The following is a 13,534-nucleotide window of genomic DNA, read 5'->3' on the forward strand; positions in this document are numbered from 1 at the left end:
TGCAGTAATGACTTTTCATTGAAAAATATTGTATACAACTATTAATAAATAATAAAGCAAAAGTTAGTTAAGAAATGGCCCACTTCCAGGTGTGCGGTATGACATAGGCCTTATCCTAAGTATACACTGATGTTTTCACTATAATGTATTTAACTTTTTTTTAAATACCATATTCTTAAATACGGACTTAAGGGTTTATTTTTATTTTCACACACTACCCCACTGTTATGATTGTAGATCCTGCAGTCTATGGGAATTTAATACCAGGTTTTTACAGAAACTGTTACCCTTACTGCTGATTTTGATATTTTATAGAAAACAAATTCAAGGAAATTGATGGATCTTCAGAGATGATTTGATGATTTCCAGGTTCAGGTTGTTGTATTGTATAACATATAACTGAATTTAAAAGGAAACAAAATGTAGCAAAATTTACCATGGTAAAGTTGGTTTGAAATTATATATTCCTTTGATATATTGACCACAATAGAACCTGGACTTTTCCAACTTTTTATTAGGAAGCTGACCAGTTGTGAATATTCACAACCTTTCCGTTCATTGAATGCTATAAGTATTTTGTGAAAATCAATACAATAGTCCATATGCACATATAGTAAACATGCATGAATAATTACGTTTCATATTGAAAACCATCTCACCTGGACTGTTTAAACCAACTTTACAGGGCAGCAGTCCAGTTAACATATTCTCAAATGGCCAGCTTCCCAATAAAGTTTGTTTGAACAGTCTAAGTGAGATGGTTGTGAATATCAAACTTCAAACCAGCTTTAACACGGTGCCCAATTTTCCAACTTTTTATTTGGTTTCTGTTGCCATGAAAGCGATCTGTTGAGGGACAGGCTTAGAAGTTGTACTTGCATGATCCCTTTGGCTGTGTGAAAGGGTAATGACGGTATTATACTGGCATAGCCTACACAATTTTATGCTGTGTGACTGGGTATTTAAAACAAAAACTGAAACAGTTCAGTAGTGGCATTTGTGTGTGAAAGGGGTGTAATTTTGTGTTTTGCCCCGCCCCCTGCCCCAATGATTGCAGAATCACTTTTTTTTTTGGGGGGGGGGGGGGGGGGGTGATATGGCGAGATGGATTTCGGTGTCTTTGGAGTCTGCTGGTGGTCCTAACTAACACGAAGAGCCTGAACCCTAATTTTGAATCTTATCTTCAGCGAGATATACTAAAAAACAGCTGGAATTTTTTGTTTTTGTTTATATTACTCAATAGTGTAGTGGAAGACAAACATCAGTAGATACTAAATACAATCTAGTAAATAAAAGTTCCAAAAAACAATGTGCTTGCTTGTTTTAGACTTGAAATACGAGTAGGTTTACCAATCTGAACAACCTGTTTGATACTTCCTGTTGCTTCAGGTAAATATTCCAGGTTCATGTATTGTACTAGTACAACCCTGAGTCAAATTACACGCACCCAAATAACTTTTGTACAATGTTTATTATCATTGTCAGTTTAAAACTTTATTTCCATTTTTCTTGTAAAACAAAAAAAAATAAAAATGAAAATATGAAATAAGCAAACTTCTGGTCACAAAAAAATCTGGGAGCAGGTAAATACTTCTCTTGAAACGAGCAATAATAAATCCATAATACATGAGTTTTCAAAATAGACACTATATGCTGACCGATGTTCTTTATAACAATCATATATCTCAATACTGTTATGCATTCAACAAGATTTTACAATAGAACAGTCAAACTATTGCCTGGGTCTCCAGATATAGACTATGCAGTTATTTATTTATTTTATCTGGCAGAACTAGGATTAAAAAAAAAAAAAAAAAAAAAAAAAAAAAAAGTATTTTATACTTAACACTGTAGAAATGTAACAAACTATACTTTAGCAAAATAAATAGATCACAGGGTAAGGAATGTAATGCAAGGGGTTTAATCAGACTATAATGAAACTTGTCTTTCTCTTTCCCTCTGTGGTTTTCAATTTTATAAATAAAACTATATCCAGGCTCTTATACTAAATTGCAATGTTTAATAAAACGTAGACGCAGTTTGCCAAGGAATTCACTGTGTTTTAAAATGTTACTGCCAAACCTGCTGCAGTCAGTTTCTAAATAACATTTCTGGTTTCAAACTTTAAAAAAAGGTAGAGCCATTAACCCCTCAAACAATTAATGTCAGATGGATAAATTAAGTCTGTTACCTGATAGTATTGTGTTAATCGATCTCCTTTGAGTAACACATTAGTTCGAATAGTAATGCAAGAGTCAAATTATATAAACATATCAGATATATTTGTCTCTTCATTCTGGTTGGGCAGTAGCATTATCATATTCTGAAATAAAATTCTTAATTTCTTCAATGCACCGTTCTCCAATCTCACGAAGGTTCTCTCTCAAAGATAACTGCACTTGTTTCTCCAGAGTTGGATCTTTATTAACCAGCATCTTCACAACCATCCCAAACGTCTCACAGTCTTGTCTATAAACCTGCAAGAAAACAAAATAGAAATGTTGGATCTTATTTTTACTCCCTGCTCGAAAATCCAGACACTGCTTACTATTTTTAAAACGGCAGGAGTTTGGAATTGTAAAAACTGTTTATGGATTCTATACAAAGAGAGAAGGATTTGTTTGTAGTAATTAAAATAGTCAACAATGGACTTCAGTCCTTCAGGACTTCAAGGGGCACAATCAGTTAGTGGTAGCAGTGGTTACCAGCCCTGTACCACACTGCCGCCTTAAATACGAGGGGTGTGATGATGCTGTTTGCCAGCAGGTATAAAATAAATCAAAATACACTTATTTATTAATTTGTTGATTTCAAAACAAACAAAAAAACGCTTTACAACTGAGTATCAATCAATGACTATTCTGCATTGAGTGGTTTAAAGGCCGAGTGGAAGAGAATTTTCCTCTCGGGGGGGGGGGGGGGGGGGGGTCGTCGTCTTGTCTTATGTTTTTCCTGTCAACCCGAGACCATAAACTGACAATGAAAATATGTTGTAAAACTAGCAAATGCAACTGCTTCCTCATGTAAACGTGATATTTCCATAAATCTCGAGCTACCGCTGTGGAAACTGGATGTGTATTTCTGCATCGAGTTTAATCAGAATAACACAATTCACTGCAGAGAATTAAGGAAAGTAAAAACAATTAAAAAAAAAAAATTAAATTGGTTATGATATATGAATCAGTTTGATCGTAACAGGTCCTATATTAACTAACTGTCAGATTGTTATTGCTTGATACTCAGTAATTGTGTAAGCAAGAGAACCTGAGGGACCGCATTGTTTTGTGTTGCGCAATTAACATGCTTTATCCATTTAATTAATACCTAATTACTTCAAATTTCTTAAAAGGCAAATAAGGGCACTGGCACACCCCTAGTAAATACAATTTCCACATGCAATGTACTATTTATAAAGTTGTAGCTGTACATTGTATATTACACTAAATAAAAAGCAGCACTTTTAACTTAGTATTAAAGGTATAGCATAACACTGTTAGCATAAATAGTATTTAATTTGACAGAAATTAACAGGTTATACTGTCACCCAGACAGACTAACATGTATGACATTATTGGTCTATTCAGTTTAACCTAGAAATATTTTATCATCTCTTTGTATTTATTTATTTATTTTTTTTGTATTCTGATATCTAAGAATATCAGAATGCATAAAAAAGTATGAATGCCAAATGCTTTGTATTACATTATTTTAAAGCTAAAACATCCTATATAAAATAGGATACTGCTCAGCTTTAAAATACCACAAAAGTTCCAAAACCTAACAATTATACCCGTGGTTCCTTTAAGGAAATGGATAACCTGTCATTGTCAGATAATCCCACAGGAATGAGATTTTTCCCTCAGATTAAATCTGATTTGAATCAGGCCCTCCAGGTTAACCCCTTATTGTAATTAGTCTTGTATCTCCTTCACTTTGAAGTGTGTTTCCAATTGGGAGTGGGCATGCACTACTGTCCGAACACTTGAAAGAAGCTCTGAGTAAGCCGATCCCTTTGTTCTCATTACATCAAGCATTAAAAGGGGGCACATGTATTTATTTAAACCCTTTATGTGGCCAATATACAGTTTCAATCCTGACAGTACAATGTTTGCCATTTGACAGTCCTTAACACAATTCATTGAAAAATAACACACTCAACTATCAGCACCATACTGCACATACACTGTTTTAAAAGGTAATCTCGTGTAAATCTTGCTAACCTGAAGCTTGAGGCAAACAGCATGTCAGTGTAGGAAATGGAAAACAATGAACATTTAGAAGCTTTGCTAAATCTGATATGGGATTATGCACTTCTTACAGCATGTGGACCACTGTTGGTAACAAGTTTAGTGGTGAACAGCTTAGTAGTATTACCTCTAATAAACAGCTATTTGATTTGTTGAAGCCACTGCTAGAACAGTTACACCAGTCAAAACACAGCTTTCAATTATGACAAATAACCTCACATTTCCATCAACTTTTCAATAGTTTTCCTCAAAGGGGAGTTTACACTTGCAGATAAAGCCTGATCTTTCATTGTACTTTTTATTTGAATAACTCTTGGGATGGGCGTGGAATATGCAAAAAGCCCCTGAAGCGAACTTACTCTACCACAGCCATTAGAGAAGTAAATTACCTACATCCTGAGCACAACATTTTCATTCAAGTATTTATTGCCCCTTATTATGGGGCTGCTAACATTTGTCACATATTTTAACAGCAGGTCAAATTTGGAAAACCTAACTGACATTGAGCTTGAATTAAGTTTTCAATATAAGCAAATTCTATTCTATTAGAAAACCTGAACTTGTTTAAGACATTATAGAAAAAATAAATACATACACAACACACAAAGAGTAAACAATACACTTGTGTTAAAGTGATAATTAAATGTGAAGGGAGATCCTCTGTGCCACATAGCACCCATTCTCATTATGGGCTTAATAAAACATGTATACAAATTGACAAACATAAGATAAAAAGGCAACAACAATCTGCTAGGCTCTATAACAAACTTTTTTTTTTTAAATCACATACATCTTACTCTTAAGCTGATTTATTTATTTTTTAATTAAATTATGTATAGATCAAAAACAATCAACATTAAACGAATACAGGGTCAAGATTTCAAAATGACTTTTTCAGCTATATACATGTTTCAAATATTTCTAATTTGTAGCCAAGTAACTGGTTAATGCTGACGATAAAGGGGAAATGATCAATATGCCAATTTCCCAGTTACTGCAAGAGATGAACACGTTCACTTGGTTACAAATCACTCAAAACTACATCTCGGTTGGCTCTGCTGAGCTGAGTGCAACAAAGAGATGAAGACAACAGAGTCCTCTATTGGGATGAATTCAGGCTGTCAAGCACTGTTAAATGCTCACAATGAGATCCTGGTACTGAAAGAATCAACACCCCTGCTTCTCACTGGAAGGGTTTATCTTCTGTGTGGAGCCCATCACTAAGCCAGAGCCTGCCTAAAACTGCTCCTACTCCACAGCTGTCTTGGCTAAAACTTTTATGGCCAAAAAATGTCTGCTAAAAAGATCACATGGTCAGTTACAATTACTGCAGTAAGGACCAAAAGGGGTCTTTCAGAACAAGCAGCTCTCTCTGTCGCACGTCTCTCAATATTTAGCTTGAACAATGAATTTTCCTAGGTTTACCTAGTCCTGAACAGTAAGTTAAGTATAACATTTTATAACTTGTCAGAAAAGCCACCAACTAACTACAGCACTACAAAACTAGATAGGTTGAAAAGATAACGTAACTGTGCCAATCTTGTCTGTAACTACACTATGTAACACAATTTTTGTTCCTGGGTAGTAAGTGTCATTTCCTAATTGCTTATGCCTCAAAAGTATAGAAAATGGCTATTATTCCCCATAAACTTTACAAATCTCGAGAAACTACTCACTTCTAAATCTTTTGTAGTCATCTTTGTATTACTTTAGTATAAATACATGTTAATTTGGATTCGTATGTTGTTTTTTTTTCTGACTTTATGTGAACAAAAAGACACACATTTGCCCATTTTCCCATTGGAAATAGCGATATTTTGAAATATCACTGTCCTGGTCACAAAAACAAAGTTTGTGGGGAATAATAGCCATTTTCTATACAGTGATATTTTGAAATATCACTATTTCCAATGAGAAAACACTTTTGTGTCTTTTCGTTCACATAAAGTCAGAAAAAAAACAACATATGAATCCAAATTAACATGTATTTATACTAAAGTAATACAAAAATGACTACAAAAGATTTAGAAGTGAGTAGTTTTTTGAGATTTACGATTATACTGTAAATTTACAGTATAATCGTAAATCTCAAAAAACTTAGCATCAATTTGCTAATACACAATGTGAGCCACACTTTAATTGAATTTATGAATGATGCTTGGTTTTGGTTTGATTGATTACTTCAACACGCTCAAATCATAAGAGATAAAAGTAATAAAGTTTAATGTATCCCAAATGCTTGTAGAGTGGCTTGCGAAAGTATTGACCCCCCTTGGCATGTTTCCTATTTTGTTGCCTTACAACCTGGAATTAAAATTGATTTTTATTTGGATTTCATGTAATGGACATACACAAAATAGTCCAAATTGGTGAAGTGGAATGAAAAAAATAACTTGTTTAAAAAAATTCTAAAAAATAAATAATGGAAAAGTGGTGCGTGCATATGTATTCACCCCCTTTGCTATTAAGCCTCTAAATAAGATCTGGTGCAACCAATTACCTCCAGACGTCACATAATTAGTTAAATAAAGTCCACCTGTGTGCAATCTAAGTGTCACATGATCTGTGACATGATCTCAGTATATATACACCTGTTCTGAAAGGCCCCAGAGTCTGCAACACCACTAAGCAAGGGGCACCACCAAGCAAGCGGCACCATGAAGACCAAGGAGCTCTCCAAACAGGTCAGGGACAAAGTTCTGGAGAAGTACAGATCAGGGTTGGGTTATAAAAAAATATCCAAAACTTTGAACTTCCCACGGAGCACCATTAAAGCTATTATTAAAAAATGGAAAGAATATGGCACCACAACAAACCTGGCAAGAGAGGGTCACCCACCAAAACTCACAGACCAGGCAAGGAGGGCATTAATCAGAGAGGCAACAAAGAGACCAAAGATAACCCTGAAGGAGCTGCAAAGCTCCACAGCGGAGATTGGAGTATCTGTCCATAGGACCACTTTAAGCCATACACTCCACAGAGCTGGGCTTTACGGAAGAGTGGCCAGAACAAAGCCATTGCTTAAAGAAAATAATAAGCAAACACGTTTGGTGTTCGCCAAAAGGCATGTGGGAGACTCCCCAAACATATGGAAGAAGGTACTCTGGTCAGATGAGACTAAAATTTAGCTTTTTGGCCATCAAGGAAAACATTATGTCTGGCACAAACCCAACACCTCTCATCACACCATCCCCACAGTGAAGCATGGTGGTGGCAGGATCATGCTGTGGGGATGTTTTTCATCGGCAGGGACTGGGAAACTGGTCAGAACTGAAGGAATGATGGATGGCGCTAAATACAGGGAAATTCTTGAGGGAAACCTGTTTCAGTTTTCCAGAGATTTGAGACTGGGATGGAGGTTCACCTTCCAGCAGGACAATGACCCTAAGCATACTGCTAAAGCAACACTCGAGTGGTTTAAGGGGAAACATTTAAATGTCTTGGAATGGCCTAGTCAAATCCCAGACCTCAATCCAATTGAGAATCTGTGGTATGACTTAAAGATTGCTGTACACCAACGGAACCCATCCAACTTGAAGGAGCTGGAGCAGTTTTGCCTTGAAGAATGGGCAAAAATATCAGTGGCTAGATGTGCCAAGCTTATAGATACATACCCCAAGAGACTTGCAGCTGTAATTGCTGCAAAAGGTGGCTCTACAAAGTATTGACTTTGGGGGGGGGGTGAATACTTATGCACGCTCAAGTTTTCAGTTTTTTTGTCTTATTTCTTGTTTGTTTCACAATAAAAAATATTTTGCATCTTCAAAGTGGTAGGCATGTTGTGTAAATCAAATGATACAAACCCCCCAAAAATAAATTTTAATTCCAGGTTGTAAGGCAACAAAATAGGAAAAATGCCAAGGGGGGTCAATACTTTCGCAAGCCACTGTACATCAGAATATTTCAGTGTTTATGTAACAGTAATCTCAAAGTTGCTTTACAATGGTTTTTCAAAGGAATAATAATTTTTTTAAAAAAGATACATTAGTTATGGGCTGATAAAGGGAACATATTAGTCTAAAAGGTGGAAAGAATGCCACTTTATCAGATGCACAAAGGTGCTCCAGCTGTGCCCTTGTGAAGTCATTCACAAGTACTTGAAGGCAATAAATTTAGGTATGGGGAAAAATTCCAGAGCATTTCCTCTACTACAGTACTAGTGGTTCAAATACTTCTTCTTTGAAATAATTGATTTAAAGAGATTTATAGAAGAAAGTATCTCTCAGTTTTGCTTGCTTGACTAATGTAAATCAAAACATTTAAAATGAAAGACTGTCTGTGAAGATGAACTTTAACAAACACTAGTTTACTTAAGAGTGGGATTTAAGGGGTGCACGACTTTCAACAGGTGTGTTTAGACACAGGAAAATAAAAATCTGTGTTAAACCTGTTAGCAACCTGCTGAAAGATATTTCACACCAGGCCTTTTACAACTTTCATGGTACAATAGCAGCTTCACTGCACCACAGAATGGCTGTTAAAACACTTTAATAAAGCCAGTGAGCATCGCAGGTGTTGTCTCAATGTCCCTTTGTCAACTAAAGGTAACACACTGACTAAAACACATTCTGTTTGATCACTCATGTAGGGCAGGTTTAAGGCTACTTTCACACTGCAGTTATAAAAAGCTCAAATAGCACCGGTGTATGTTATATAAACCTACAGCACAGTACTTTCATAGTCATAGCCCCAACAGAACTTTAAGGTCTTGACCAGAGGTAAATAGTCCCAAATGTGTCATGCGATAGATATCACAATGTCCTATTGTCAGATTGAAATTAAGCTTTCCTTCAATAACTGACGGAAATTGTTGATTTTGGCTCCTAAACGTGAAGAATGCCAGATGATTTCGACATTCTATCATCATGCCAACTCAAAGGTCTTTGTTCTTTAAACAATTCAGTGTTTTGCTGCAGAAACAAGGAAAAGATAAATGTACCTACTTTTGTGTCCAAGTGCTTCTCATAACCTCTGAACTTCCAGTGCTTTTGCTAATCCTACAGGCATTGGCTTTTCCCATGTGCCTGCATAATCAATCCCTGACACAAGTTGTGTTTTTTGTTCTTTAGTGAAAGCAATGCATTTTTGTTATGCATCCGTTTCACTGAAAAGGGACAACAATACTGTCGGAGAAAGGGCTTGTGTAACAGACTAGTTGTTAATTTACATAAAAATGTTAACATTCTATGGAACAACATTGTGTAATAACCTAAAATAAATATTTGAGGTCTGCTTCACTATGGTATCAATTTGATTTGGTTATACAACTTCCTCAAGACCATGTTAAGGCTGTCATGTTTTCATAATTAGGCACTGTTATTTACTGAGATTGATTTCACTGACTTTTTAATTATTATTATTAAGTAAAATAAACAAATCTGTTTCTATAATAAAAAAAATAAAAAAATGAAAATGTAAGTCCAAAGATCAACACATCAAAGAAAGACAAATATGTCCAGGCTCCACAGTACACAGGGCATTCTATTTAAAAACCTTTTTTTTTTTTTTTTTTTAATGGTTCCTGTAATTGTATTTGCTGTTTAAGCGGTTTTGTTTTGTAGCAACAAAGATATAACTTGACTCAGTTTACTGTTGAATTCACAGGAAATATTTCAAATAACTGTTGCAAACTGGCATCCACAATATTGCAATATCAAAATAGAACAAAAGTTCTCCAACTGAAAAGCAGTGATGCATTCTGAATTTTTAAAACAGCAAATGGAGAAAACTGTTATGCTTCCCATTAAAACATAACATGAATCCATTATTAAAAAACATTATGAAATTGAGTGTAAAACTATGCAGTCAAAACTTTATTCCATTTTCTTAATTTAAAACGCCATCCAAGTACACTCAAATGTGTAATACAAATAATTTTTCTTACAAATAAAAAAGAGAGTCTTGTAAATAGCACTGTACATTTCTGGGACACGACTCCAGTTGGATGTTGTTACATAAGGGATACTTAATGTACTCATTAAATATGGTTCTAAAGCCTTCAGGATGTAGGGGAAATATTAATGTCTAACAAATAATTAGTTCGGGATAATGTACTAATGGAATAAGAATATGCAAGTTTGCTATTGTATTCATCAGGGGACGTACAGTGCAAACAATTTGCATTCACACACCACAAATCAAATAAAGTCATCACATGCAATGGATGTGCTTATGACCACCTACTGTATAATACTAAAATAACAGTGGTTTATATCTGAAGTATATCTTTGACAAATGGTTCAGTCAATCCAAATCTTTACCTATTACAGACTCTAGATCGTATCACAAATTTCACAATGACTGGTGAGCAATTTACTTAGGAGGCCAGGCAGAAGTAACCTATGTGGGGAAAAAAAGTCAAAGATATCCTGTTTTATGGCTTAACTGGAAAAAATTTCAACCAAACCAATCAACCAACATAATAACAGTATTCTAACACCAACATACAGGCCCTCAGAGACTGGTTTGTGTGTGGCCCTATTCTTACTGGCTTCTATACAAACAGATGTGCGAGAGGGTAATGTTACTGCATCTATTAACCTCAGGCTTAATAAAGCCATACTGTTTAACCCTATCTGTCCCTTTTCAATATGCTCACAGTGGCGTGGGATAATAAAAAAACAAAAAAAATTCCAGACCACTTATATATTTAGGAAAACCCTAAATTTTAGGAAAAGGCTTAATTAAACATAAGTGTTAAGGTTATTAACATCTGTGGGTTAAAGTAACTATGTGGGTGGCATAGTTCCTTTAGGGTAGGTTAAAAATACTGATCCTTTAAATGCCAGAACTAAGTATAATTGTTAAATAAACTCATTTGTTGTTTTTGTTTTTTTTAGCATTTCAGAATATTAGCAAATTAGCATTCTTTTTTATATATTTTATAGTAAACACATTCATAAATAAGTTCCACATACTGCTTTTGTGCTGGATAAATACAATAAATAAAAAGGACTTCATTTGATGCACTTTGCTCAACCAACAAATTGGATTTTCAACTTATTACATTTTCTTTATTGGATTCAGCAATGTACTTGAAATAGCATGTGAAAAGTTGCCTACACAATGCACTAACAAGTACCCTTTTAAAAAAAACAAGGTGAAACGTAAGTCACATGATTCCCCATGGCATATCTGGAACACTTACCTTTATTAAGACCCAAGTTTCTCAAAAGTAGCATATTGAGGTCTAAACAGGAAATCATTTGTTTTGTGTGAAAGAGCCTCACCCGGGGCAGTTTTTTTTATACATAGAAGAAAATAGAATGCATTGGGAAGCCATTTTCTTGATCTGTCGATACTGCATAACACAGCCCTTGTTATATTCAGAACAGGAAGGGTGCAGCTAACCTATGAAGAATTAGGTTAATTCTCCTTATGGGAGAGCAAACAAAACCTTGAAATTGTGGATACATGGGCCACACAGGAAGGTGATTGCACCAATGTCTCATTCAAACTGTACAAGGGTTAAAGTTATGGGTAAAGGCCAACAGCAATTTCAATAGCATGTAAACTTAGAATTTAAACTTATAGGGCCCTATTTTCATATGAGACTAAGGGATTTAAGTGTGTTTTTAGTCGTTTCGGACAGTGACAGTGTAAGTTTAGGTGCTTCCAGGGATTTAGTCGGTTGAAGTCGTCCGTTGAAGTCATTCACAGCTAGTTAAATTAGCCAACATACCCCTACGTGCGATTCTCAAAGCATTTACAAGTCTTGTTAGGCTTTAGGACTTTGATTTATTTTTCATTTTGGCATATCAAAGATCCATCGGAGACAACTCTGGTTTTAGCCAGTCTTCCATGTCCAGAATAGTGATTGAAGTGACTGTGCGTGATTAAACAGATATGCTTTCCAAAAACTATACAGTTGTCACAAAAAACAAAAGAATAATTGTATACAATTGCAGGGATTCAACATGTTATCCTCATTTTCGTACCGTCACAGAACCTGTTGATCATTTGACTTGTGGGAAGATTTTATATAAAAAAATGGACTACATCAACAAGTATTTCCTTCCTCAGACAAAAAATGTGTTTTTCTGTTTTTTACGTTTCAGAAACACAAATGCCCTTTACAAATGCCTAAAGAACCAAATATAGGCGATTCTGAGCCCTGTCTGCTCATTCCCATCCTAATTGATATTCTGCCTAGTCAATGAGCACATTAGTTACTACAGGTTTAGAAAATGACACCTACATTGACACGTCGAAATCCAATGATCCTGTAGGAGAGAAATTAAATCAAGACGAGCATAATTGATTTAGATGTTTAAACCCCTAATTAAACACTTAGTCATTTATGAAAATCAGGGCTATGCCAGCCCTGACTACACCTGCCGAAAAAAAACAAAACAAAACAAAAAAAAACACATAGCTTTAGTCAATTTAGTCATGTACGAAAATAGGGCCCATAAGGGGTCGGGGGGTAACTAAAGGTCTGTAAAGTGATATTTAAGACCAGGACAGTAATTCCACAGTCTGGTGTTCAAATTTGCTCAGCTGTCAGCAGGGGTTCTAGTAATAAAGGACCTGGCAATCATGTTTGCTGTGGGCTGTTACACAAAAGGGAATATAGTAAAAAGCACCTGTTTAACTTTCAAAAACTGTTACTGTTCTATTTTTTCCTTCTCCGTACATGATTGTACAGGTCAAGATGGAGATGTGAGTTTATGAAAATTAACATTATTCAGCAGTCAATATCAGCTAAAAGATTTTTACGTATCAAGATTTAGAGAAAGCTCTCCTGACACGATGGTGGTAAAAATGTTAAATGAGTTTATTAAACTTGACAGGACTGTGCAATTAAACAGAAATGGGCTCTACACTGCGACAGAACTACCACCGTACCTTCCTGAACAGTGCAGGCCTTTCCTCTCAGACTGATTAGATACGACTGCTATGACACAGACATACATTTAATTGAAAGAAAAAAAAAACTACCAGTTTGCAATTTGAGGGTCATTATATATTTGTAACTTCAAAAGTCCAAAACAAAAAATAATGATCATCATATTGGTTTTTGAACTACAGATTCCCATCTGGATGAACCATGCTGCCTGAAAAAAAAGGTAGCAAACAAAATACATATGATTCTGCAGTTCAAAAAACCCTCACTTTCTCTTTTACACTTTTGAAGTTAAAATGTCAAGTGATATGGTCCATTTACACTGTTTTAAATAGGAATATCATTAATATCAGATTAAAAATCCCCAAATAAAAGTACAGGGAATTATAGGGCCTGGATACTGATAGAAATCGGAGTCAGAGACTCATCTGAATTTATCAAC

At 35.2% G+C, this 13,534-nt stretch overlaps 1 protein-coding gene across 2 annotated transcripts in view; it reads right to left on the bottom strand.

Moving 5' to 3' along the window:
* Positions 1 to 1,276: 1,276 nt before the first annotated feature.
* The window catches only part of LOC121318128 (periphilin-1-like), a 70,033-nt gene continuing 57,775 nt past the window's right edge, over positions 1,277 to 13,534 (bottom strand). Inside the window, exon 10 of one of the 2 annotated variants that reach the window (XM_041254446.1) lies at positions 1,277 to 2,477. In XM_041254446.1, the coding sequence (XP_041110380.1) occupies positions 2,292 to 2,477 (186 nt within the window). In that variant the 3' untranslated portion in view covers positions 1,277 to 2,291. The remainder of the gene's footprint in view (positions 2,478 to 13,534) is intronic. The other variant, XM_041254445.1, reaches the window with a different exon arrangement.

The sequence above is a fragment of the Polyodon spathula genome, chromosome 7, assembly GCF_017654505.1.
Source record: "Polyodon spathula isolate WHYD16114869_AA chromosome 7, ASM1765450v1, whole genome shotgun sequence".
NCBI classification, from domain to species: domain Eukaryota; kingdom Metazoa; phylum Chordata; class Actinopteri; order Acipenseriformes; family Polyodontidae; genus Polyodon; species Polyodon spathula.